Source organism: Petromyzon marinus, chromosome 66 (genome assembly GCF_048934315.1).
Source record: "Petromyzon marinus isolate PM22_M1 ecotype Great Lakes invasive population chromosome 66, UKy_Petmar_22M1.pri1.0, whole genome shotgun sequence".
Taxonomy (NCBI): domain Eukaryota; kingdom Metazoa; phylum Chordata; class Hyperoartia; order Petromyzontiformes; family Petromyzontidae; genus Petromyzon; species Petromyzon marinus.
In genome coordinates, this window is record NC_133732.1 from 5,334,160 (window position 1) to 5,361,490 (window position 27,331).

The 27,331-nt window shown below is 55.4% G+C and overlaps 2 protein-coding genes across 16 annotated transcripts; both read left to right on the plus strand.

The window, feature by feature from the left end:
• Positions 1–623: 623 nt before the first annotated feature.
• Positions 624–4,562, plus strand: LOC116937024 (uncharacterized). 15 transcript variants are annotated; one of them, XM_076054445.1, is made up of 4 exons: positions 624–1,935; positions 3,385–3,985; positions 4,022–4,081; positions 4,118–4,562. In XM_076054445.1, the coding sequence occupies exons 2-4, from the start codon at positions 3,764–3,766 to the stop codon at positions 4,487–4,489; spliced, it is 654 nt and encodes a 217-aa protein (XP_075910560.1). In that variant the 5' UTR covers positions 624–1,935; positions 3,385–3,763; the 3' UTR covers positions 4,490–4,562. The 15 variants fall into 15 exon arrangements, with proteins under 15 accessions (XP_075910560.1, XP_075910565.1, XP_075910566.1 ...); XM_076054450.1 differs by having other exon boundaries at positions 3,385–3,757; positions 3,806–3,853; positions 3,926–4,562; XM_076054451.1 differs by having other exon boundaries at positions 3,385–3,757; positions 3,806–3,835; positions 3,926–4,562.
• A 710-nt stretch (positions 4,563–5,272) lies between these two features.
• LOC142906506 (uncharacterized) lies at positions 5,273–25,842 on the plus strand. Its single transcript, XM_076054452.1, has 5 exons — positions 5,273–5,824; positions 9,677–9,996; positions 12,108–12,219; positions 20,269–20,620; positions 24,935–25,842. The coding sequence occupies exons 1-5, from the start codon at positions 5,366–5,368 to the stop codon at positions 25,534–25,536; spliced, it is 1,845 nt and encodes a 614-aa protein (XP_075910567.1). The 5' UTR covers positions 5,273–5,365; the 3' UTR covers positions 25,537–25,842.
• The last annotated feature ends 1,489 nt before the right edge of the window (positions 25,843–27,331 follow it).

Below are 27,331 nucleotides of genomic sequence, written 5' to 3' on the forward strand. Positions count from 1 at the left end.
CATCACCACCATCATCACCATCATCAACAATAATGATATCACACATCATGCACCACCACCATCATCACCACCACCATCATCAAATCCACCATCATCATCACCACATCATCATCATCACCACCATCACCACCATCGCTAACATCAACACCATCACTACCACCACCATCATCATCATCATCACCATCATCATCATCACCACCATCATCATCATCACCACCATCATCATCATCACCACCATCATCACATCACCACCATCATTCATCATCACCACCACCACCATCATCATCACCACCACCATCACCACCATCATCATCATCACCACCACCATCATCATCACTATCACCACCACCATCATCACTATCACCACTATCACCACCACCATCATCACCATAATCACCATCATCATCACCACCATCATCACCATCATCATCACCACCATCATCACCACCACCATCACTACCATCATCATCACCACCATCACTATCATCACCATCACTAACATCAACACCATCACCATCATCATCATCACCGCCATCACCACCATCGTCACCACCACCACCACTATCATCACCACCATCAATACCATCACTACCATCACCACCATCATCATACCTCCTCATCACCACCATTATCACTACCAACATCATCATCACCACCATCATCACCACCACCATCAATACCATCACTACCATCACTACCATCACCACCATCAATACAATCACTACCATCACCACCATCATCATCATCACCACCATCATCACCATCACCACCATCATCACCATCGCTAACATCAACACCATCACTACCACCACCACCATCATCATCATCATCACCACCACCATCATCACCACCGCCATCACTACCATCATCATCACCACCATCATCATAATCACCACCATCATCATCATCACCACCATCATCATCATCATCACCACCACCACCATCATCATCACCACCACCACCATCACCACCATCATCATCATCATCATCACCACCACCATCATCATCACTATCACCACCACCATCATCACTATCACCACTATCACCACCACCATCATCACCATAATCACCATCATCATCACCACCATCATCACCATCATCATCACCACCATCATCACCACCACCATCACTACCATCATCATCACCACCATCACTATCATCACCATCACTAACATCAACACCATCACCATCATCATCATCACCGCCATCACCACCATCATCACCACCATCGAGACATCACCACCATCACCACCATCATCACCATCACCACCATCACCACCACCGCCATCACCGATATCACCACCATCACCAACACCACCATCACCACCACCACTACCACCACCACCACCACCATCATCATCACCACCACCATCATCATCATCATCACCACCACCATCATCATCACCACCACCACTATCATGACTATCACCACCATCACTATCATCACTATCACCACCACCATCATCATCATCATCACCACCACCATCACTACCATCATAATCATCAACATCATCATCATCATCACCATCATCACCATCATCATCACCACCATCATCATCACCACCATCATCATCACCACCACCACCATCATCATCACCACCACCACCATCATCATCACCACCACCACCATCATCATCACCACCACCATCACTACCATCATCATCACCATCATCATCACCATCACCACCACCACCACCATCATCACCACCACCATCACTATCACCACCACCATCACCACCCTCATCACCACCCTCATCACCATCATCACCACCATCAGCCGTGGTCTATCCGCTGTTGGATGGAGGCCACCCCAGGGCTGTTGCACTGATGATGGTTGTCTGCTCACCGCGTCCACAGGAGAGGATGACCCTGAGACACAAGAATACCGGGAAGTGGGCCAGGTCAAAGCTCGTCATTGGCAAATACAACCTGGAGGTGGGTGGGTGGGTGGGTGAGTGGGTGAGTGGGTGGGTTGGTGAGTGGGTGAGTGGGTGGGTGGGCGAGTGGGTGGGTGGGTGAGTGGGTGGGTCACTGGGTGGGTGGGTGAGTGGGTGAGTGGGTGGGTGGGTGGGTGAGTGGGTGGGTGGGTGAGTGGGTGGGTGGGTGAGTGGGTGGGTGGGTGAGTGGGTGGGTGGGTGAGTGGGTTAGTGGGTGGGTGGGTGAGTGTGACCCACACACTCACCACACAGAGACCCACAGACTCACCACACAGAGACCCACAGACTCACCACACAGAGACCCACAGACTCACCACACAGAGACACACAGACTCACCACACAGAGACCCACAGACTCACCACACAGAGACCCACAGACTCACCACCCAGAGACACGCACAGACTCACCACACAGAGACACATAGACTCACCACACAGAGACCCACAGACTCACCACACAGAGACCCACAGACTCATCACACAGAGACACACAGACTCACCACACAGAGACCCACAGACTCACCACACAGAGACCCACAGACTCATCACACAGAGACCCACAGACTCACCACACAGAGACCCACAGACTCACCACACAGAGACACACAGACTCACCACACAGAGACCCACAGACTCACCACACAGAAACACCCACAGACTCACCACACAGAGACCCACAGACTCACCACACAGAGACCCACAGACTCACCACACAGAGACCCACAGACTCACCACACAGACTCATCACACAGAGACTCACCACACAGAGACCCACAGACTCACCACACAGAGGCCCACAGACTCACCACACAGACACCCACAGACTCACCACACAGACTCATCACACAGAGACTCACCACACAGAGACCTACAGACTTATCACACAGAGACCCACAGACTCACCACACAGAGACCCACAGACTCACCACACAGAGACCCACAGACTCACCACACAGACACCCACAGACTCACCACACAGAGACACCCACAGACTCATCACACAGAGACCCACAGACTCGCCAAACAGAGACCCACAGACTCACCACACAGAGACACCCACAGACTCACCACAGACTCACCACACAGACACCCACAGACTCACCACACAGAGACCCACAGACTCACCACACAGAGACCCACAGACTCACCACACAGAGACACCCACAGACTCACCACACAGACACCCACAGACTCACCACACAGAGACACCCACAGACTCACCACAGATTCTCACCACACAGACTCACCACACAGACACCCACAGACTCACCACACAGACACCCACAGACTCACCACACAGACACCCACAGACTCACCACACAGAGACCCACAGACTCACCCACACAGAGACCCACAGACTCACCACAGACACCCACAGACTCACCACAGACACCCACAGACTCACCACACAGACTCACCACAGACTCACCACCCCCCCCCCCCCCAGGCCCGTGCCCAGCTGGCCGAGCAGCTCCAGAAGAGTCGTGAGCTCACGGAGAGGACGGCTCCCTCGGCCTTCCAATCGGACCCCGAATCGTCCGTCGATGATTCCGGATCCGAGACGCCGGCAGGTCTCGGACATCTACGCGGCGACGAAGAGGGGGAGGAGGTGGAGGAGGAGGGCGAGGAGGAGGCGGGGGAGGGGGGCGAGGCGGCGGGGGGGAGGAGGAGGAGGAGGAGGAGGCCTGGAGCTCGCTCAAACCCGTGGATGAGCGGGAGGCTGTCCCGGGCGGACGACGTTCCCGAGGGGAACGACGTCGCCGCCGCGTTGGGCCGGCCAGAACACGGCGGTGAAGCAGGCGGGGGTGGAGCAGCAGCGGGTGGAGATGGAGCAGCGGGTGGAGCAGCAGGTGGAGATGGAGCAGCAGGTGGAGATGGAGCAGCAGGTGGAGCAGCAGGTGGAGATGGAGCAGCAGGTGGAGCAACAGGTGGAGCAGCGGGTGGAGCAGCAGGTGGAGCAACAGGTGGAGCAGCGGGTGGAGCAGCAGGTGGAGCAGCAGGTGGAGCAACAGGTGGAGCAGCAGGTGGAGCAGCGGGTGGAGCAGCAGGTGGAGCAGCGGGTGGAGCAACAGGAGGATCAACAGGTGGGGCAGCAGGTGGAGCAGCAGGTGGAGCAACAGGAGGATCAACAGGTGGAGCAGCGGGTGGAGCAGCGGGTGGAGCAGCGGGTGGAGCAGCAGGTGGAGCAACAGGTGGAGCAGCAGGTGGAGCAGCAGGTGGAGCAACAGGTGGAGCAACAGGTGGAGCAGCAGGTGGAGCAACAGGTGGAGCAGCGGGTGGAGCAGCAGGTGCAGCAGCGGGTGGAGCAACAGGTGGAGCAGCAGGTGGAGCAGCAGGTGGAGCAGCAGGTGGAGCAGCAGGTGGAGCAACAGGTGGAGCAGCAGGTGGAGCAACAGGTGGAGCAGCGGGTGGAGCAGCGGGTGGAGCAACAGGTGGAGCAGCAGGTGGAGCAGCGGGTGGAGCAGCAGGTGGAGCAGCGGGTGGAGCAACAGGTGGAGCAGCGGGTGGAGCAGCAGGTGGAGCAGCGGGTGACGAGGATGACAGCGACGTGAGCTCGGACGAGGAGTCGACGCTTCGCCGATTCCAGGAGAGGAGGCGGTGGAGGAGGATGGAGGAGGTGGTGGAGGCGGTGGAGGAGGAGGTGGAGGAGGAGGTGGAGGAGGAGGAGGTGGAGGAGTGAATGATGAGGAGGTAGAGGGGGTGGAGGCGATGGAGGAGGGGGGCGAGGAGGCGGTGCAGGGGGAGGCGAGGAAAGAGGAGGTGGAGGAGGTGGAGGGGGAGGTGGAAGATGACGTTGATGTGAAGGCAGTGGAGGAGGAGGGGGAGGCAGTGGAGGAGGAGTCAGTGGAGGAGGAGTCAGTGGAGGCAGAAGCAGTGGAGGAGGAGGAGTCAGTGGAGGAAGAGGAGGAGTCAGTGGAGGAGGAGGAGGTGGAGTCAGTGGAGGTGGAGAAGTGGAAGCAGTGAAGGAGGAGGTGGAGGCAGTGGAGGAGGAGTCAGTGGAGGAGGAGGAGGAGGCAGTGGAGGAGGTGGAGTCAGTGGAGGAGGAGGTGGAGGCAGTGGAGGAGGCAGTGGAGGAGGAGGCAGTGGAGGAGGAAGCAGAAGCAGTGAAGGAGGAGGTGGAGTCAGTGGAGGAGGAGGAGGAGGAGGAGGAGGAGGAGGAGGCAGAAGCAGTGAAGGAGGAGGAGGTGGAGTCAGTGGAGGAGGGAGGAGGAGGAGGCAGAAGCAGTGAAGGAGGAGGAGGTGGAGTCAGTGGGAGGAGGAGGAGGAGGAGGAGGCAGAAGCAGTGAAGGAGGAGGTGGAGTCAGTGGAGGAGGAGGAGGAGGAGGCAGAAGCAGTGAAGGAGAGAGGAGGAGGTGGAGTCAGTGAAGGAGGAGGAGGCGGTGGAGTCAGTGAAGGAGGAGGTGGAGGAGGAGTCAGTGGAGGCGGCGATGCAGCAGCAGCAGCAGGGGGAGGGGGAGGGACTTGACGAGATGTTTGCCGAGCTGGAAGGCGATGACGACGACGGGGTGCGTGAGGGGGTGCGTGAGGAGGTGCGGCGACGTCTCCTGCGGAAGAGGAAGAAGAAGGAGCGGCGGGAGCAGCAGCAGCAGCAGCAGCAGCAGGAGGAGGAAGAAGCTGCGGCGACGAGCAAGCGGAGCAAGCGGAGCAAGCGGAGCCACGGCCCCCAGCCCCCGGCCAAGCGGAGCAGCGTCGGCGTCGTCAAGGCAACGGCGGCTCGTCGCCTTGACGACGGCGCGGTGGAGAAGGCGGCGGCTGTGGTGGACGCCCAGCGGGGGAGCGGGAGGGCGGCGGTGGAGGCGGAGGCGGTGGAGGCGGTGGTGGAGGCCGTGCTGGGCATGGCGAGTCGGCCCCTGGGCGGACCCACGCCCACGTTCATCGCCACCGAGGTGAGGGCTGCCGTGGTGGGGAGGGGTTGGGGTTGAGTTAGCGGAGTGCCACCGCGGGGAGGGACGGCCGTCCGTGACGTCCCCGTGGCCAAACCCCGATTGGCGGAGCCAGGAGATTGAATCTCTCCACCCTCGGGGCTCCTCCGGAAACAACGAAGAGCCGCCACGGACGGCCACGTGGAACGTTCGAACGCTCGCTGCGGAGGAGAGGCTGCCGCTCCTCTGTCGGGAGCTGGACCGGTGCCGCCTGGATCTCTGTGTGGCGTTCAGGAGGTCCGGTGGACCGGTTCTGGCTCCTGCCACCATGAGGGGTGGACAGTCCTCTACTCGGGGCAGCAGACTGCCAAACAACAGGGTGTGGCTCTTCTTTTGAACAAAAGAATGAAGGGGGGCGTGGGAGTGTGGCGGTGAGGTGTGGGAAGCTGTAAGCCCCAGGCTACTTTGGGCTCGCCTTCCCATCAACCGGAGGCGAGGAATGGTGGTCGTGGTTACTTATGCTCCCACCGAAGATGAACATCCGTGGAGGGATGCAGGCAAGGCCGATGCGTCAGATGCTTCTATGACCTCCTGTCACAGGTGCTGGCTAAAGTGGCCCCTCGAGATAGAGTCATCTTGTTGGGTGACTTCAATGCCCGAGTTGGTCATGATGCTGGCACCTGGTCTGGAGTGATTGGAGGACATTGGCCAGATGAGCTCAATAACAACGGTAAGAGGCTGCTAGATTTTTGTGCAGCCCATGGGCTTGTAATTACCAACACGCTGTTCCGGCATCGGCGCATCCACACAACATCATGGATGCATACCAGGTCCAAGCAAGAACATCTGCTGGACTATGTAGTGACGGAACAGCGGATGCGGGCCCATGTCCTTGACACCAGGACCTACCATGGAGCTGATCTACCATCTGACCATCGACTTGTCATCTGTAAGATGCGCCTGCCATTCTTCCACTCCGGTGGTGGGTGTACACCCAGGACCCCATTCAAACCCAAGGTGGCCTGGTCTCAGTTATCTGATTAAAGTTGCAAGCGAGAATTTCATAATCGCTTGCGGCTGGGGTTGGCATCGTCCCCCACTCCTCCTGATGTCGAGGGGAAATGGGCGAGGTTTAGGACTGTGACTCATGCAGCTGCAATGGCTGCTTTTTGGGTACACAGTCCAGACTCCCATAGACCCTAGCTGACAGAGGAGGTGTTCAGGCTGGCTGTGAAAAAGCGACAGGCCCACTCTCATCGGCTACAGAATCCAACGTCAGAGAATGAGGAGGCTTACCGCAGCCTTCGCTCGGAGGTTCGGAGAGCCGTGAGGCGCTGCAAGGATGGGTGGTGGTCGCGGGTTGCTGAGGAGATGGAGTCTGCCTCAGTGGCCCGCGATCACAAATCTCTATTTAACTCCATCAAAAAAGTAACCTGCAGTGCCACACCTATTACCATCATCAGGGGAAAAAACGGTGATCCAATCTTTGACCCCAGGAACAGGTTTGCAGATTTGCTGGGCATTTCTGTGAAGTCCTGGGGAAGGGGAAATCCTTCAACATGGAAAAAACATCGTGGGACAAAGTGAGGATGACCCCTGCTGAGGCTGCGGTGCCTCAAATATTTGAAGAAGTCACCCCATGTGAGTGGCTGGCTGAGGTGCCATTTGTTGAGGAAGTACTGAAGGCGATCCAGAGTCTTGAGACCAGGAAAGGCACCGGGCAGAGATGATCTCCCAAGCGAAATGCTGAGGGAGGGTGGCGTTTGTGCACAGACTGCCTACATGACATCATAACAACAGTCTGACCACTGGACGGGTTCCACAGGATTGGAAGGATGCCCTGGTGGTCCCCCTCTTGAAGAAGGGGGACCGCACAGACTGTAACAACTACAGGGTCATCTCACTCCTCAGTGTGCCGGGAAAGGTCCTGGCAAGGATTATTCAACATCGCCTTGCCAGGCACGCTGAGGAGAGGCTTGCGGAGCCCCAATGTGGTTTCAGGAAAGGGCGGTCCTGCACAGATGCCATATTTTCTGTCTGTCTGCTACAGCAGAGGTGTATGGAATTCCAACAAGACCTACATCTCTGCTTTATTGACCTGGTCAAGGCCTATGATACCATCAGTAGGTCTGGGCTCTGGGTTGTTTCTTCGTGCTTTCGGAGTCCATGACCCCCTGCTCACGATCATTCAGGACCTTCATGATATTGAGCGGGCCCGGGTAAAACTACGTGGCCGGGAGTCAGAGCCATTCCCTGTACACCTTGGGGTGCGACAGGGATGTCCTCTGGCTTTCCACATTATTTAACATCTATTTTGACCACGTAGTTCGTGAAGTCTTCAATAGCTGTACGGGGGAATCTCCATATGGTACAGATATAATGGGAGGCTGATCGATGCCCGGGTGCGGTCAAGGGATGGCTCCCTATTGCTCAACTACGTTATGTATGCCGATAATCTGGTAATTGCTGCTCACTCAAAGGAGGGAGTTGGAGGCGCTGCTGCTGAACCTGGAGCGTGCCACTAAGAGATGGGGCCTTACCATCAGCCCCACCAAAACTAAGCACCTGCCTGGGTATTTTGTACCATCGGACACTCCACCCCACACTCCCAATCGGTGATGGGCAGTTGTGGAGAGAGTGGAGAGTTTCCCATACCTGGGCAGTGTGCTTATGACCGGCTCCAGTTTAACAGCAGAGGTCTCACTCCGAATCATTCGAGCGGCAATATCTTTTCATCGGTTGCGTAACGCTGTGTGGAAGCTACCTGGTCTGTCGCTCCGCACTAAGCTTCAGGTCTTCTCGGCCACGGTCATTCCCTCCATTCTCTACGCTTGCGAAACGTGGGATCCCCCTAATGGAACATCGTAGCCGGTTAAAAACATTTAGGCTGGCCTGCCTACGATCCATCCTGGGTTTAACCTACAGGCTGGATTATTTGAGGAGCTCACAAATCGTTGGAAGATCTGGACAAAGTCCCATCGGTGAGCTCTTCCGGCAGGCAAGGCTGCGTTGGCTGGGTCATGTAGCCCGCATGCCCAGCCACCGCATGCCTAAACAGCTTTTGTTTGGCCGGATCGAGGGTGCTAAATGGGCGCGGCACGGGCTAGAGAAGAGATGGAGTGATGTGGTACAGGAGGACGTGTAGCTGAGTGGACTTGCCGATGACTAGTACCAGCGGTGTCAAGATCGGCCTCTGTGGAGGAGGCTCGTGAAGGACGCTACTGGGCAGTTGGAGGCAGTCGCCCTCCAACAACAACGGAGGGCGGAGGAGCAACGCTCACAACAACGAGCGGAGCGCCGGGTGGCTAAAGCAGCAGGTTGGCACAGTAGGGGGCACAGGTGGTACATCAGCCACAGTCATCTCAGTCAGTCGACCCGTGGCACCTGCTGGGTCTGCCCCGTGACCTCCTGCCAGCGGGCGTTCGACACTTCACGTTGCCTCAAGGTGCACATAGCCTGGCCACTTAGTGGCGAATGGCGGTTGTTGTTGTTGAGTGAGTGAGTGGTTGAGTGAGTGAGTGGATGAGTGAGTGAGTGAGTGGATGAGTGACTGGGTTTGTGAGCGAGTGAGTGGGCGAGTGGATGAGTGAGTGAGTGGATGAGTGAGCGAGTGGATGAGTGGATGAGTGAGCGAGTGGATGAGTGGATGAGTGAGCGAGTGGATGAGTGAGCGAGTGGATGAGTGAGCGAGTGGATGAGTAGGCGAGCGAGCGGATGAGTGAGCGAGTGGATGAGTAGGCGAGCGAGCGAGTGGATGAGTGAGTGAGCGAGTGGATGAGTGAGCGAGTGGATGAGTAGGCGGGCGAGCGAGCGAGCGAGTTCTGCGTGACCTGACCGGCGGACCCCGGCCTTCACCCCTCCCTCCCGTTGAGTCAGGACGGTGACACCGGTGACGCCGGTGACGGCGGTGACGCCGGGGCGGTGGCCGTGGCCGGCGAGGCCGAGGAGCTCCAGCGGCGTGCCGTGGAGGAAGCGTTTGCCGGCGACGACGCCGTGGTGGTGATGGAGCAGTTTGCACGCGAACGTGCGGAGAGGCGCCGGGCCGAGGGGGCCCAGGGGGCCCAGGGGGCCCAGGGGGCCCAGGGGGCCCAGGGGGCCCAGGGGGCCCAGGGGGCCGGGGATGTTGGGGGGGGCGCCCTGCCCGGGTGGGGTCACTGGGGAGGGGTGGGGCTGCGGGCACCGCTCCCGCGGAGACGGTGAGCGTGGCTCAGTCAGTCACTCGCTCAGTCACTCAGTCAGTCACTCACTCAGTCGCTCACTCAGTCAGTCACTCAGTCACTCACTCACTCACTCAGTCACTCGCTCAGTCACTCACTCACTCAGTCACTCACTCAGTCAGTCACTCACTCAGTCACTCACTCAGTCAGTCACTCAGTCAGTCACTCACTCACTCAGTCACTCACTCAGTCACTCGCTCAGTCACTCACTCACTCAGTCACTCACTCAGTCAGTCACTCAGTCACTCACTCAGTCGCTCACTCAGTCAGTCACTCAGTCACTCACTCACTCACTCAGTCACTCGCTCAGTCACTCACTCACTCAGTCACTCACTCAGTCAGTCACTCACTCAGTCACTCACTCAGTCAGTCACTCAGTCAGTCACTCACTCACTCAGTCACTCACTCAGTCAGTCACTCACTCAGTCACTCAGTCAGTCACTCACTCAGTCACTCAGTCACTCACTCAGTCACTCGCTCAGTCACTCACTCACTCACTCAGTCACTCACTCACTCACTCAGTCACTCACTCAGTCACTCACTCAGTCACTCGCTCACTCAGTCACTCAGTCAGTCAGTCACTCAGTCACTCACTCAGTCACTCGCTTGCTCAGTCACTCAGTCACTCACTCAGTCACTCGCTTGCTCAGTCACTCAGTCGCTCAGTCACTCAGTCACTCGCTCACTCAGTCAGTCACTCACTCAGTCACTCACTCACTCAGTCGCTCACCCACTCAGTCGCTCACTCACTCAGTCACTCAGTCACTCACTCAGTCACTCACTCACTCAGTCACTCAGTCACTCGCTCGCTCACTCAGTCACTCGCTGACTCAGTCACTCGCTCACTCAGTCAGTCACTCGCTCACTCACTCAGTCGCTCACTCACTCACTCAGTCACTCGCTCAATCAGTCGCTCACTCACCTACTCACCCACCCACTCTCTCACCCACCCACCCACTCACTCACTCACTCCCTCACCCACTCACTCACCCACTCACTCACTCACCCACTCACCCACTCACTCTCTCACTCTCTCCCTCACTCACTCACCCACCCACTCACCCACTCACTCACTCTCCCACCCACTCACTCACCCACCCACTCACCCACTCTCTCACTCACTCACCCACTCACTCACTCCCTCCCTCACTCACTCACTCACTCACTCTCTCACTCACTCCACCTCTCACTCACCCACTCACTCACTCCCTCACTCACACACTCACTCTCTCACTCACTCACTCTCTCACCCACTCACTCACCCACTCACTCACTCCCTCACTCACTCACTCACCCACTCACTCTCTCACTCTCTCACCCACTCACTCACCCACTCACTCACTCCCTCACTCACACACTCACTCTCTCACTCACTCACTCTCTCACCCACTCACTCACCCACCCACTCACTCACTCCCTCACTCACTCACTCACCCACTCACTCTCTCACTCTCTCACCCACTCACTCACCCACTCACTCTCTCACCCACTCACCCATTCACTCACTCACCCACTCACTCTCTCACCCACTCACCCATTCACTCACTCACCCACTCACTCTCTCACCCACTCACCCACTCACTCTCTCACCCACTCACTCACTCACTCTCTCACCCACTCACCCACTCACCCACTCACTCACTCTCTCACTCACCCACTCACTCACCCACTCACTCACTCTCTCACTCACCCACTCACTCACCCACTCACTCACTCTCTCACTCACCCACTCACTCACCCACTCACTCACTCTCTCACCCTCTCACCCACCCACTCACTCACACACCCACCCACCCACTCACCCTCTCACCCTCTCACCCACTCACCCATTCACTCACCCACCCACTCACCCACTCACCCACCCACTCACCCACTCACTCACTCACTCTCTCACCCACTCACCCACTCACCCACTCACTCACTCTCTCACTCACCCACTCACTCACCCACTCACTCACTCTCTCACTCACCCACTCACTCACCCACTCACTCACTCTCTCACTCACCCACTCACCCACCCACTCACCCACCCACTCACCCTCTCACCCACCCACTCACTCTCTCACCCTCTCACCCACCCCCCACTCCAGACGAGAAACTCCACCACCACCACCACAGCAGCAGCGCCCAGCCCGGCGTGACGAGCGTCTGCCTCACGTTTACATCAACGAGCAACGTAACCCTGCCTTCACGGCACACCAGGTAGTCTCACACACACACACGTGTACACACACACGTGTACACACACACACACACGTACACACACACACACGTGTACACACACACACACACGTGTACACACACACACACACACGTGTACACACACACACACACGTGTACACACACACACGTACACACACACACACGTGTACACACACACACGTACACACACACACGTACACACACACGTACACACACACGTACACACACACGTACACACACACACACGTACACACACACACACGTACACACACACACGTACACACACACACGCGTACACACACACGTACACACACACGTAGGTACACACACACGTACACACACACGTACACACACACGTACACACACACGTACACACGCACACACACACGTACACACGCACACACACACGTACACACGTACACACACACACGTACACACACGTACACACGTACACACACACGTACACACATACATACACGCGTACACACACACACACACACGTACACACACACACGTGTACACACACACGTACACACACACACACGTACACACACACGTGTACACACACACACACACGCGTACACACACACACACGTACACACACACACGTACACACACGTACACACACACACACACACGTACACACACACGTACACACACACACACATACACACACACACGTACACACACACACACACGTGTACACACACACACACGTACACACACACATACACGCGTACACACACACACGTGTACACACACACACACGTACACACACACACACACGTACACACACACACACACGTACACACACACACACGTGTACACACACACACACACGTGTACACACACACACACACACGTGTACACACACACACGTACACACACACACACACGTGTACACACACACACGTACACACACACACGTACACACACACGTACACACACACGTACACACACACACACGTACACACACACACGTACACACACACACGCGTACACACACACGTACACACACACGTACACACACACACACAGGTACACACACACGTACACACACACGTACACACACACGTACACACGCACACACACACGTACACACGTACACACACACACGTACACACACACACACACACGTACACACACACGTACACACATACATACACGCGTACACACACACACACGTACACACACACACGTGTACACACACACGTACACACACACACACGTACACACACACGTGTACACACACGTACACACACACGTGTACACACACACGTATACACACACGTGTACACACACACGTACACACACACACGTACACACACACACACGTACACACACACACGTACACACACACACGTACACACACACACGTACACACATACACACACACACACGCGTACACACACACACACGTACACACACACACACACGTACACACATGCACACACGTACACACACACATACACACACACATACACACACACGTACACACACACACGTACACACACACACACACGTACACACACACACACGTGTACATACACACACGTACACACACACACGTACACACACACGTACACACACACGTACACACACACACACACACGTACACACACGTACACACACACACACATACACACACACACGTACACACACGTACACACACACACACACGTGTACACACACACACACATACACACACACATACACGCGTACACACACACACACACGTGTACACACACACACGTACACACACACACACGTACACACACACACACGTACACACACACACACACGTGTACACACACACACACACGTGTACACACACACACGTGCACACACACACGTACACACACACACACGTGTACACACACACACGTACACACACACACGTACACACACACGTACACACACGTACACACACACGTACACACACACACACGTACACACACACACACACGTACACACACACACGTACACACACACACGCGTACACACACACGTACACACACACGTACACACACACACACAGGTACACACACACGTACACACACACGTACACACACACGTACACACGCACACACACACGTACACACACACACGTACACACACACACACGTACACACACACGTACACACATACATACACGCGTACACACACACACACACACGTACACACACACACGTGTACACACACACGTACACACACACACACGTACACACACACGTGTACACACACACGCGTACACACACACACACGTACACACACACACGTACACACACGTACACACACACACACGTACACACACACGTACACACACACACACATACACACACACACGTACACACACACACACACGTGTACACACACACACGTACACACACACATACACGCGTACACACACACACGTGTACACACACACACACGTACACACACACACACACGTACACACACACACACACGTACACACACACACACGTGTACACACACACACACACGTGTACACACACACACACACACGTGTACACACACACACGTACACACACACACACACGTGTACACACACACACGTACACACACACACGTACACACACACGTACACACACACGTACACACACACACACACGTATACACACACACGTACACACACACACGCGTACACACACACGTACACACACACGTACACACACACACACAGGTACACACACACGTACACACACACGTACACACACACGTACACACGCACACGTACACACGTACACACACACACGTACACACACACACACACACGTACACACACACGTACACACATACATACACGCGTACACACACACACGTACACACACACACGTGTACACACACACGTACACACACACACACGTACACACACACGTGTACACACACGTACACACACACGTGTACACACACGTATACACACACGTGTACACACACACGTACACACACACACGTACACACACACACGTACACACACACACGTACACACACACACACGCGTACACACACACACACACGTACACACGCACACACGTACACACACACATACACACACACGTACACACACACGTACACACACACGTACACACACACATACACACACACACACGTACACACACACACACGTACACACATGCACACACGTACACAAACACACACACGTGTACACACACACACACACACGTACACACACACATACACGCGTACACACACACACGTGTACACACACACACGTACACACACACACACACGTACACACACACGTACACACACACACACACACGTACACACACACACACACGTGTACACACACACACACACGTGTACACACACACGTGTACACACACACACGTGTACACACACACACGTACACACACACACACGTGTACACACACACACGTACACACACACGTACACACACACGTACACACACACACGTGTACACACACACACGTACACACACACACACATACACACACACACACGTGTACACACACACGCGTACACACACACACACGTGTACACACACACACGTACACACACACACATACACACACACGTACACACACACACATACACACACACGTACACACACACACGTGTACACACACACGTACACACACACGTACACACGTACACACACACGTACACACACACGCACACACACGTACACACACACGTACACACACACGTACACACACACACGTGTACACACAACAACAACAACCGCCATTCGCCACTAAGTGGCGGTGACGTCACCACGACGCTTGTGCCAGGCTATGTGCACCCTGAGGCCACGTGAAGTGTCGAACGCCCGCTGGCAGGAGGTCACGGGGCAGACCCAGGTGCCACGGGTCGACTGACTGAGATGACTGTGGCTGATGCACCACCTGTGCCCCCTACTGTGCCAACCTGCTGTGCTTTAGCCACCCGGCGCTCCGCTCGCTGTTGTGAGCGTCGCTCCTCCGCCCTCCGTTGTTGTTGGAGGGCGACTGCCTCCAACTGCCCAGTAGCGTCCTTCACGAGCCTCCTCCACAGAGGCCGATCTTGACACCGCTGGTACCGGTCATCGGCAAGTCCACTCAGCTCCACGTCCTCCTGTACCACATCACTCCATCTCTTCTCTAGCCCGTGCCGCGCCTGCTTAGCCCCCTCAATCCGGCCGAACAAAAGCTGTTTCGGCATGCGGTGGCTGGGCATGCGGGCTACATGACCCAGCCATCGCAGCCTTGCCTGCCGGAGGAGCTCACCGATGGGACCCTGCCCAGATCTTTCAAGGATTTGTGAGCTCCTCACACAATCCAGTCTGGTTAAACTCAGGATGGATCGTATGCAGGCCAGCCTAAATGTTTCTAACCGGCGAAGATGTTCCATTAGGGGGGTCCACGTTTCGCAAGCGTAGAGAAGGGAGGGAATGACCGTGGCCGAGAAGACCTGAAGCTTAGTGCGGAGCGACAGACCAGGTAGCTTCCACACAGCGTTACGCAACCGATGAAAAGATATTGCCGCTCGACTGATTCGGAGTGAGACCTCTGCTGTTAAACTGGAGCCAGTCATAAGCACACTGCCCAGGTATGGGAAACTCCCCACTCTCTCCACAACTGCCCCATCACCGATTGGGAGTTGTGGGGGTGGAGTGTCCGATGGTACAAAATACCCAGGCAGGTGCTTAGTTTTGGTGGGGCTGATGGTAAGGCCCCACCTCTTAGTGGCACACACACACACACGTACACGTACACACACACACACCGGTACTGCTGCCACCACCACTCCACCACCACTCCACCACCACTCCACCACCACTCCACCACCACTCCACCACCACCACTCCATTAGCCACCGCGATGATGATGATGAGAGAGAGACGCAGACTCCAAATCTACAGCAGCAGCAGCAGGCATCGTCAGGGTCGTGATCGAACCCACGACCTCCTGTACACCAGGCGAGGTAGTCAACATCTCCTAGCCACCGTGGTGATGATGGTGGTGGTGGTGGTGGAACCCACAACCTCCTGTACACCAGGCGAGGTAGTCAACATCTCATAGCCACCGTGATGATGATGGTGGTGGTGGTGGTGGAACCCACAACCTCCTGCATACCAGGCGAGGTAGTCAACATCTCCTAGCCACCGTGATGATGATGGTGGTGGTGGTCTTCGAACCCACGACCTCCTGCACACCAGGCGAGGTAGTCAACATCTCCTAGCCACCGTGATGGTGGTGGTGGTGGAACCCACGACCTCCTGTAGCCAGGCGAGGTAGTCAACATCTCCTAGCCACCGTGATAATGATGATGATGGTGATGGTGGTGGAACCCACGACATCCTGTACACCAGGCGAGGTAGTCAACATCTCCTAGCCACCGTGATGATGATGGTGGTGGAACCCACGACCTCCTGTACATCAGGCGAGGTAGTCAACATCTCCTAGCCACCGTGATGATGGTGGTGGTGGTGGTGGAACCCACGACTTTCTGTACACCAGGCGAGGTAGTCAACATCTCCTAGCCACCGTGATGATGATGGTGGTGGTGGAACCCACGACCTCCTGTACACCAGGCGAGGTAGTCAACATCTCCTAGCCACCGTGATGATGATGGTGGTGGTGGAACCCACGACCTCCTGTATACCTGGCGAGGTAGTCAACATCCCCTGCCACCGTGATGATGGTGGTGGTGGTGGTGGAACCCACGACCTCCTGTACACCAGGCGAGGTAGTCAACATCTCCTAGCTACCGTGATGGTGATGATGGTGGTGGAACCCACGACCTCCTGAACACCAGGCGAGGTAGTCAACATCTCTTAGCCACCGTGATGATGATGGTGTTGATGGAACCCACGACCTCCTGAACACCAGGCGAGGTAGTCAACATCTCCTAGCCACCGTGATGATGATGGTGGTGATGGAACCCACAACCTCCTGAACACCAGGCGAGGTAGTCAACATTTCATAGCCACCGTGATGATGATGGTGGTGGTGGAACCCACAACCTCCTGAACACCAGGCGAGGTAGTCAACATCTCCTAGCCACCGTGATGATGATGGTGGTGGTGGAACCCACGACCTCCTGTATACCAGGCGAGGTAGTCAACATCTCCTAGCCACCGTGATGATGATGATGATGGTGGTGGAACCCACGACCTCCTGTATACCAAGCGAGGTAGTCAACATCTCCTAGCCACCGTGATGGTGATGGTGGTGGTTGAACCCACGACCTCCTGTACACCAGGCGAGGTAGTCAACATCTCCGAGCCACCGTGATGATGATGGTGGTGGTGGTGGAACCCACGACCTCCTGTACACCAGGCGAGATAGTCAACATCTCCTAGCCACCGTGATAATGGTGGAACCCACGACCTCCTGTACACCAGGCGAGGTAGTCAACATCTCCTAGCCACCGTGATGATGATGATAGTGGAACCCACGACCTCCTGCATACCAGGCGAGGCAGTCAACATCTCCTAGCCAACGTGATGATGATGATGATGGGGGTGGTGATGGTGGTGGAACCCACGACCTCCTGTAAACCAGGCGAGGTAGTCAACATCTCCTAGCCACCGTGATGATGGTGGTGGTGGAACCCACGACCTCCTGTACACCAGGCGAGGTAGTCAACATCTCCTAGCCACCGTGGTGATGATGATGGTGGTGGTGGTGGAGCCCACGACCTCCTGTACACCAGGCGAGGTAGTCAACATCTCCTAGCCACCGTGATGATGATGGTGGTGGTGGAACCCACGACTTCCTGTATACCAGGCGAGGTAGTCAACATCTCCTAGCCACCGTGATGATGATGGTGGTGGTGGAACCCACGACCTCCTGTATGCCAGGCGAGGTAGTCAACATCTCCTAGCCACCGTGACGACGATGGTGGTGGTGGAACCCACGACCTCCTGCATACCAGGCGAGTTAGTCAACATCTCCTAGCCACCGTGATGATGATGATGGTGGTGTTGGAACCCACGACCTCCTGCATACCAGGCGAGGTAGTCAACATCTCCTAGCCACCGTGATGATGATGATGGTGGTGGTGGTGGAACCCACGACCTCCTGTATGCCAGGCGAGGTAGTCAACATCTCCTAGCCACCGTGACGACGATGGTGGTGTTGGAACCCACGACCTCCTGTATACCAGGCGAGGTAGTCAACATCTCCTAGCCACCGTGATGATGATGATGGTGGTGTTGGAACCCACGACCTCCTGTACACCAGGCGAGGTAGTCAACATCTCCTAGCCACCGTGATGATGATGATGGTGGTGGTGGTGGAACCCACGACCTCCTGTAGACCAGGCGAGGTAGTCAACATCTCCTAGCCACCGTGACGACGATGGTGGTGGTGGAACCCACGACCTCCTGCATACCAGGCGAGTTAGTCAACATCTCCTAGCCACCGTGATGATGATGATGGTGGTGTTGGAACCCACGACCTCCTGTACACCAGGCGAGGTAGTCAACATCTCCTAGCCACCGTGATGATGATGGTGGTGGTGTTGGAACCCACGACCTCCTGTACACCGGGCGAGGTAGTCAACATCTCCTAGCCACCGTAATGATGGTTGTGGTGGAACCCACGACCTCCTGCGTACCAGGCGAGGTAGTTAACATCTCCTAGCCACCGTGATGATGGTGGTGGTGGAATCCACGACCTCCTGCGTACCAGGCGAGCCAGTCAACACCTCCTAGCCACCGTGATGATGATGGTGGTGGTGGTGGAACCCACGACCTCCTGCGTACCAGGCGAGGTAGTCAACATCTCCTAGCCACCGTGATGATGATGATAGTGGAACCCACGACCTCCTGCATACCAGGCGAGGTAGTCAACATCTCCTAGCCACCGTGACGACGATGATGATGATGATGATGACGACGATGATGATGATGATGATGACGACGATGATGATGATGACGACGACGACGACGATGATGATGACGACGATGATGATGATGATTATGACGATGATGATGATGACGACGATGACGACGACGACGATGATGGAGCTGGCGGGCCCCCTGCTCGCGAGACGCAGGTGAGCGAGCTGCCGCACCCCTTCCGCTCGCCGGCGCACCTGGAGGTGACGCTGAGATCCCCGCTGGGGCCTGAGTGGACCCCGCGGAGGTCTCACGAGCTGCTCACGCGTCCCCGCATCACCACGGACGCGGGAGCCGTCATCGCGCCCCTGCGAGGCGACCGGCTGGCGGTGGCGGTGCCGCCGAGGATTCCAGTCGGCGGCAAGGAGGCGGAGGAGGAGGAGGAGGAGGAGGAGGAGGAGGAGGAGGAGGAGGAGGAGGCGGTGGAGGCGGTGGTGGCGAGGAAGAGGAAGAGGGGCGGGAAGGAGGCGAGGATCGAGGGGAGGCGTCGGGGCGGCGGCGACGGTCCCGGTGAGTGAGACGCGGGCGGGGCGGAGCGCACGGAGACGCACAGACACACAGAGAGACATACACACAGATACACACACACAGATACACACACACAGACAGAGACACACAGATACACACACACACAGATACACACACACAGACAGAGACACACAGATACACACACACACAGATACACGGAGACACACACAGACACACACACACAGATACACACACACAGATACACACACAGACAGAGACACACACACACGGAGACACACAGACACACACACACAGATACACACACACAGATACACACACAGACACACGGAGACATACACACACAGATACACACACACAGACACACAGACACACAGATACACACAGATACACAGATACACACAGAGACACACACACACGGAGACACACACACAGATACACACACACACAGACAGATACACACACAGATACACACACACACGGAGACACACACACAGATACACACACACACAGATACACACACAGATACACACACACACAGACACACGGAGACACACAGACACACACACACAGACACACGGAGACACACACATAGACACACACACACGGAGACGCACACGGAGACACACACACACACAGAGAAACACACACGGAGACACACACACACACGGAGACACACACACAGATACACACACGGAGACACACACACAGACAGAGACACACACACACACACGGAGACACACACACACACACGGAGACACACACACACACGGAGACACACACACAGATACACACACGGATACACACACACACACACACGGACACACACAGACAGACACACGGAGACACACACACAGACAGAGACACACACACACACGGAGACACACACACACACGGAGACACACACACGGAGACACACACGGAGACACACACACAGACACACACACACACGGAGACACACACACACACACACAGAGACACGCGCACACACACACAGACACACACAGACACACACAGACACACGGAGACGCACACACACAGACACACGGAGACACACACAGACACACACACAGACACACGGACACACACACAGACACACACACACAGATACACACACACACACGGAGACACACACAGACACAGACACACACAGACACACACACACAGACACACACACACGGAGACACACACACACGGACAGACACACACACGGAGACACACACACACACGGAGACACACACACACACACGGAGACACACACACACGGAGACACACACACACGGAGACACACACACACACACGCGGAGACACACACCCACACACACACGGAGACGCACACACACATGGACGGCCCCACGGACACACACACGGACACACACACGGACACACACACAGACACACACATGGCCTGACACATAGACACACACACACACACGGACACACACACAAGGTGGCCGGGCGAGCGTGTTGCTGGCCACCACCCCGACACCGACTTCCGTGTGACGGTGGTGTCGGGAGACTTCACAGCTGCCCGGCTGTCCGCTAGCAGCACTTTTCCCCGACAGTCTGTTGATGAAGCGCTATACGGGGGATCTTTGTCTCTGTGTGTCTCTGTGTGTGTCTCTGTGTCTCTGTGTGTGTGTGCGCGTCTGTGTGCCGGAGGGCCCGGGGGGACAGGCGTCTATGGCGTCTCCTGGCCAAACCCCATCTCGGCGGAGCCAGGAGATTGAATCTCTACCCTCGGGGCTCCTCCAGAAATAACAAAAAGCCACTACGTGTGGCCACGTGGAATGTTCAAACGCTCACTGCGGAGGAGAGGCTGCCGCTCCTCTGTCGGGAGCTGGACCGGTACCGCCTGGATCTCTGTGGCATTCAGGAGGTCCGGTGGACCGGCTCTGGCTCCTGCCACCATGCGGGGTGGACAGTCCTCTACTCGGGGCCTTAGACTGCCAAACAACAGGGTGTGGGTCTTCTTTTGAACAAAAGAATGAAGGGGGCGTGGGAGCGTGGCGGTGAGGTGTGGGAAGCTGTAAGCCCCAGGCTACTTTGGGCTCGCCTTCCCATCAACCGGAGGCGAGGAATGGTGGTCGTGGTTACTTATGCCCCCGCCGAAGACGAACATCCGTGGAGGGATGCAGGCAAGGCCGATGAGTCAGATGCCTTCTATGACCTCCTGTCACAGGTGCTGGCTAAAGTGGCCCCTTGGGATAGAGTCATATTTTTGGATGACTTCAATGCCCGAGTTGGTCATGATGCTGGCACCTGGTCTGGAGTGAGTGGAAGGCATGGGCCAGATCAGCTCAATAACAACGGTAGGAGGCTGCTATATTTTTGTGCAGCCCATGGGCTTGTAATTACCAACACGCTGTTCCGGCATCGGCGCATCCACACAACATCATGGATGCATGCCGGGTCCAAGCAAGAACATCTGCTGGACTACGTAGTGACGGGACAGCGGATGCGGGCCCATGTCCTTGACACCAGGACCTACCGTGGAGCTGATCTACCCTCTGACCATCGACTAGTCATCTGTAAGATGCGCCTGCCATTCTTCCACTCCGGTGGTGGGTGTACACCCAGGACCCCATTCCAACCCAAGGTGGCCTGGTCTCAGTTAGCTAATGAAAGTTGCAAGCGAGAATTTCATCATCGCTTGCGGCTGGGGTTGGCATCGTCCCCCACTCCTCCTGATGTCGAGGGGAAATGGGCGAGGTTTAGGACTGTGACTCATGCAGCTGCAATGGCTGTTTTGGGTACACAGTCCAGAGCTCCCCATAGACCCTGGCTGACAGAGGAGGTGTTCAGGATAGTTGAGAAAAAGCGACAGGCCCACTCTCATCGGCTACAGCATCCCACGTCTGAGAATGAGGCTTACCGCAGCCTTCACTCGGAGGTTCGGAGAGCCGTGAGGCGCTGCAAGGATGGGTGGTGGTCGCGGGTTGCTGAGGAGATGGAGTCTGCCTCAGTGGCCCACGATCACAAATCCCTATTTAAATTCATAAAAAAGTAACCTGCAGCGTCACACCTATTACCATCATTGGGGGAAAAAACAGTGATCCAATCTCCGACCCCCAGGAACAGGTTTGCAGATTTGCTGAGCATTTCTGTTAAGTCCTGGGGGAGGGCAAATCCTTCAGTCCAGAAAACATTGTGGCACAAATGGGGATTGCCCTGCTGAGGCTGTGGTGCCTCCAATATTGGAAGAAGTCACCCCCTGTGAGTGGCTGGCTGAAGTGCCATCTGTTGAGGAAGTACTGAAGGCGATCCAGAGTCTGAGACCATGAAAGGCATCAGGCAGAGATGATTTCCCAATTGAAATGCTGAGGGAGGGTGGCGTTTGTGCACAGACTGCCCTATATGACATCATAACAACAGTTTGGACCACTGGTCAGGTTCCGCAGGATTGGAAGGATGCCCTGGTGGTCCCCCTTTTTAAAGGTGGACCACCAGGTGCGATAGTGTGTGTGTTTGTGGGGAGCGATAGTGTAGCGGTTAGCGCGCTGCGCTATGAACCTGGCGACCCGGGTTCGATTCCCGCTCACGGCCAACACCAGTGACGATTATCTGAACCGGTCCCAGGCCTCCCCTAGGTCGACTCAGCCTCAAATGAGTACCTGGTGCGGTGTGTAAGCATCGCCACTAGGGAGACAAAGGCGGTCGGGCGTGGTGCTGGCCACCCACCCCCTCGTGTACCGTTACCGGCCTTCATAGGTGCTCGCTAACAGCACTTGCCCCTACAGTCTGTTAAGGCTATACGGGGGATCTTTATCTTTGTGTGTGTATCTTTGTGTCTGTGTAGGTGTCTGTGTGTGTGTCTGCGTGTGTGTCTGCGTGTGTGTTTGCGTGTGTGTGTCTGTGTGTGTTTGCGTGTGTGTGTGTCTGTGTGTGTCTGTGTGTGTGTCTGCGTATGTGTGTGTGTCTGTGTGTTTGCGTGTGTGTGTGTCTGTGTGTGTGTCTGTGTGTGTGTCTGTGTGTGTGTCTGTGTGTGTGTCTGTGTGTGTGTCTGTGGGGAGCGGTAGTTAGCGCTACGCTGCGCGATGAACCCAACGACACGGGTTCGATTCCCGCTCACGGTCAACACCATTGACGATTATCTGAACCGGTCCTGGGCCTCCCCTAGGTCAATTCGGCCTCAAATGAGTACCTGGTGCGGTGTGTAGTAAACATTGCCACTGGGGAGACAAAGGTGGTCGGGCGTGGTGCTGGCCACCCACCCTCTCGTGTACCGTTCGGGCCTTCATAGGTGCTGCTCGCTAACAGCACTTGCCCCTACAGTCTGTTAAGGCTATATGGGGGATCTTTATCTTTGTATCTGTGTGTGTGTCCGTTTGTGACCAGGCCACAAGTCTGACAAGCGGACGCCTGGATCATCAAAACGTCCTTCAAATTCCACATCCACCAAGTCAGCCAAATCTCCTAAGTCAGCCAAATCTCCTAAATCAGCCAAATCCCCTAAGTCAGCCACATCCACTAAGTCAGCCCCATCTGCTAAGTCAGCCAAATTAACTAAGTCAGCCAAATCCACTAAGTTAGCCACATCCACTGAGTCAGCCCCATCTGCTAAGTCAGCCAAATTAACTAAGTCAGCCCCATCCACTAAGTCAGCCCTATCCACTAAGTCAGCCCCATCCACTAAGTCAGCCACATCCACTAAGTCAGCCTCATCTGCTAAGTCAGCCAAATTAACTAAGTCAGCCAAATCCACTGAGTCAGCCACATCTACTAAGTCTAAGTCAGCCCCATCCACTAAGTCAGCCCCATCCACTAAGTCAGGCTCATCCACTAAGTCAGCCCCATCCACTAAGTCAGCCCCATCTACTAAGTCAGCCCCATCCACTAAGTCAGCCCCATCCACTAAGTCAGCCCCATCCACTAAGTCAGGCTCATCCACTAAGTCAGCCTCATTCACTAAGTCAGCCTCATTCACTAAGTCAGCCTAATTCACTAAGTCAGCCTCATCCACTAAGTCAGCCCCATCCACAAAGTCAGCCAAATCTCCTAAGTCAGCCAAATTAACTAAGTCAGCCTCATCCACTAAGTCAGCCTCATCAACTAAGTCAGCCACATCCACTAAGTCAGCCACATCCACTTAGTCAGCCACATCCACTAAGTCAGCCACATCCACTTAGCTAGCCCCATCCACTAAGTCTGCCACATACACTAAATCAGCCACATCCACTAAGTCAGCCACATCCACTAAGTCAGCCACATCCACTAAGTCAGCCACATCCACTAAGTCAGCCTCATCCACTAAGTCAGCCACATCCACTAAGTCAGCCCCATCCACTAAGTCAGCCACATCCACTAAGTCAGCCTCATCCGCTAAGTCAGCCACATCCACTAAGTCAGCCTCATCCACTAAGTCAGCCTCATCCACTAAGTCAGCCCCATCCACTAAGTCAGCCACATCCACTAAGTCAGCCACATCCACTAAGTCAGCCACATCCACTAAGTCAGCCCCATCCACTAAGTCAGCCACATCTACTAAGTCAGCCACATTAAGTCAGCCACATCCACTAAGTCAGCCACATCCGCTAAGTCAGCCAAATCTCCTAAGTCAGCCACATCCACTAAGTCAGCCACATCCACTAAGTCAGCCTCATCCACTAAGTCAGCCTCATCCACTAAGTCAGCCCCATCCACTAAGTCAGCCACATCCACTAAGTCAGCCACATCCACTAAGTCAGCCACATCCACTAAGTCAGCCCCATCCACTAAGTCAGCCACATCTACTAAGTCAGCCACATTAAGTCAGCCACATCCACTAAGTCAGCCACGTCCGATAAGTCAGCCAAATCTCCTAAGTCAGCCACATCCACTAAGTCAGCCACATCCACTAAGTCAGCCTCAGCCACTAAGTCAGCCACATCCACTAAGTCAGCCAAATCTCCTAAGCCAGCCAAATCTCCTTAGTCAGCCACATTAAGTCAGCCACGTCTACTGAATAGACAAGCAGATGATGCTTCATTCCAATGTTTGTCTGGATATGAATAAATAAAAGTGTTTTTTACTAATCACATCAGCCGCATCCACAGCCTTGTGTGAGTGCATATTGTGAGTCTGTGGGTCTCTGTGTGGTGAGTCTATGGGTCTCTGTGTGGTGAGTCTATGGGTCTCTGTGTGGTGAGTCTGTGGGTGTCTCTGTGTGGTGAGTCTATGGGTGTCTGTGTGGTGAGTCTGTGGGTCTCTATGAGTGAGTCTGTGGGTCTCTGTGTGGTGAGTCTATGGGTCTCTGTGTGGTGAGTCTATGGGTCTCTGTGTGGTGAGTCTATGGGTGTCTCTGTGTGGTGAGTCTGTGGGTCTCTGTGTGGTGAGTCTGTGGGTGTCTCTGTGTGGTGAGTCTATGGGTCTCTGTGTGGTGAGTCTACGGGTCTCTGTGTGGTGAGTCTATGGGTCTCTGTGTGGTGAGTCTGTGTGTCTCTGTGTGGTGAGTCTATGGGTGTCTGTGTGGTGAGTCTGTGGGTCTCTGTGTGGTGAGTCTGTGGGTGTCTCTGTGTGGTGAGTCTGTGGATCTCTGTGTGGTGAGTCTGTGGGTGTCTCTGTGTGGTGAGTCTATGGGTGTCTGTGTGATGAGTCTGTGGGTCTCTATGAGTGAGTCTATGGGTCTCTGTTTGGTGAGTCTGCCGCTCTCCATCGCCTAGCCCCGCGGTGTTGTTTGTGCATCTCATCACCGCCACTCCAACCTCACCTCCCGGTTATCCTCGCGACGGCTTCTCTCGACTGCCCCCCCCTCCG

Coding starts and splice junctions, on each gene's coding strand:
- LOC116937024 (XM_076054436.1), top strand. CDS start 3,764: ATGGAGCAGCGGGTGGAGCAGCAGGTGGAGATGGAGCAGCAGGTGGAG.
- LOC142906506 (XM_076054452.1), top strand. CDS start 5,366: ATGCAGCAGCAGCAGCAGGGGGAGGGGGAGGGACTTGACGAGATGTTT. Junction 12,220..20,268: donor CTGCCTTCACGGCACACCAG/GTAGTCTCACAC, acceptor CGCGAGACGCAG/GTGAGCGAGCTGCCGCACCC. Junction 20,621..24,934: donor GGGCGGCGGCGACGGTCCCG/GTGAGTGAGACG, acceptor GTTTGTGACCAG/GCCACAAGTCTGACAAGCGG.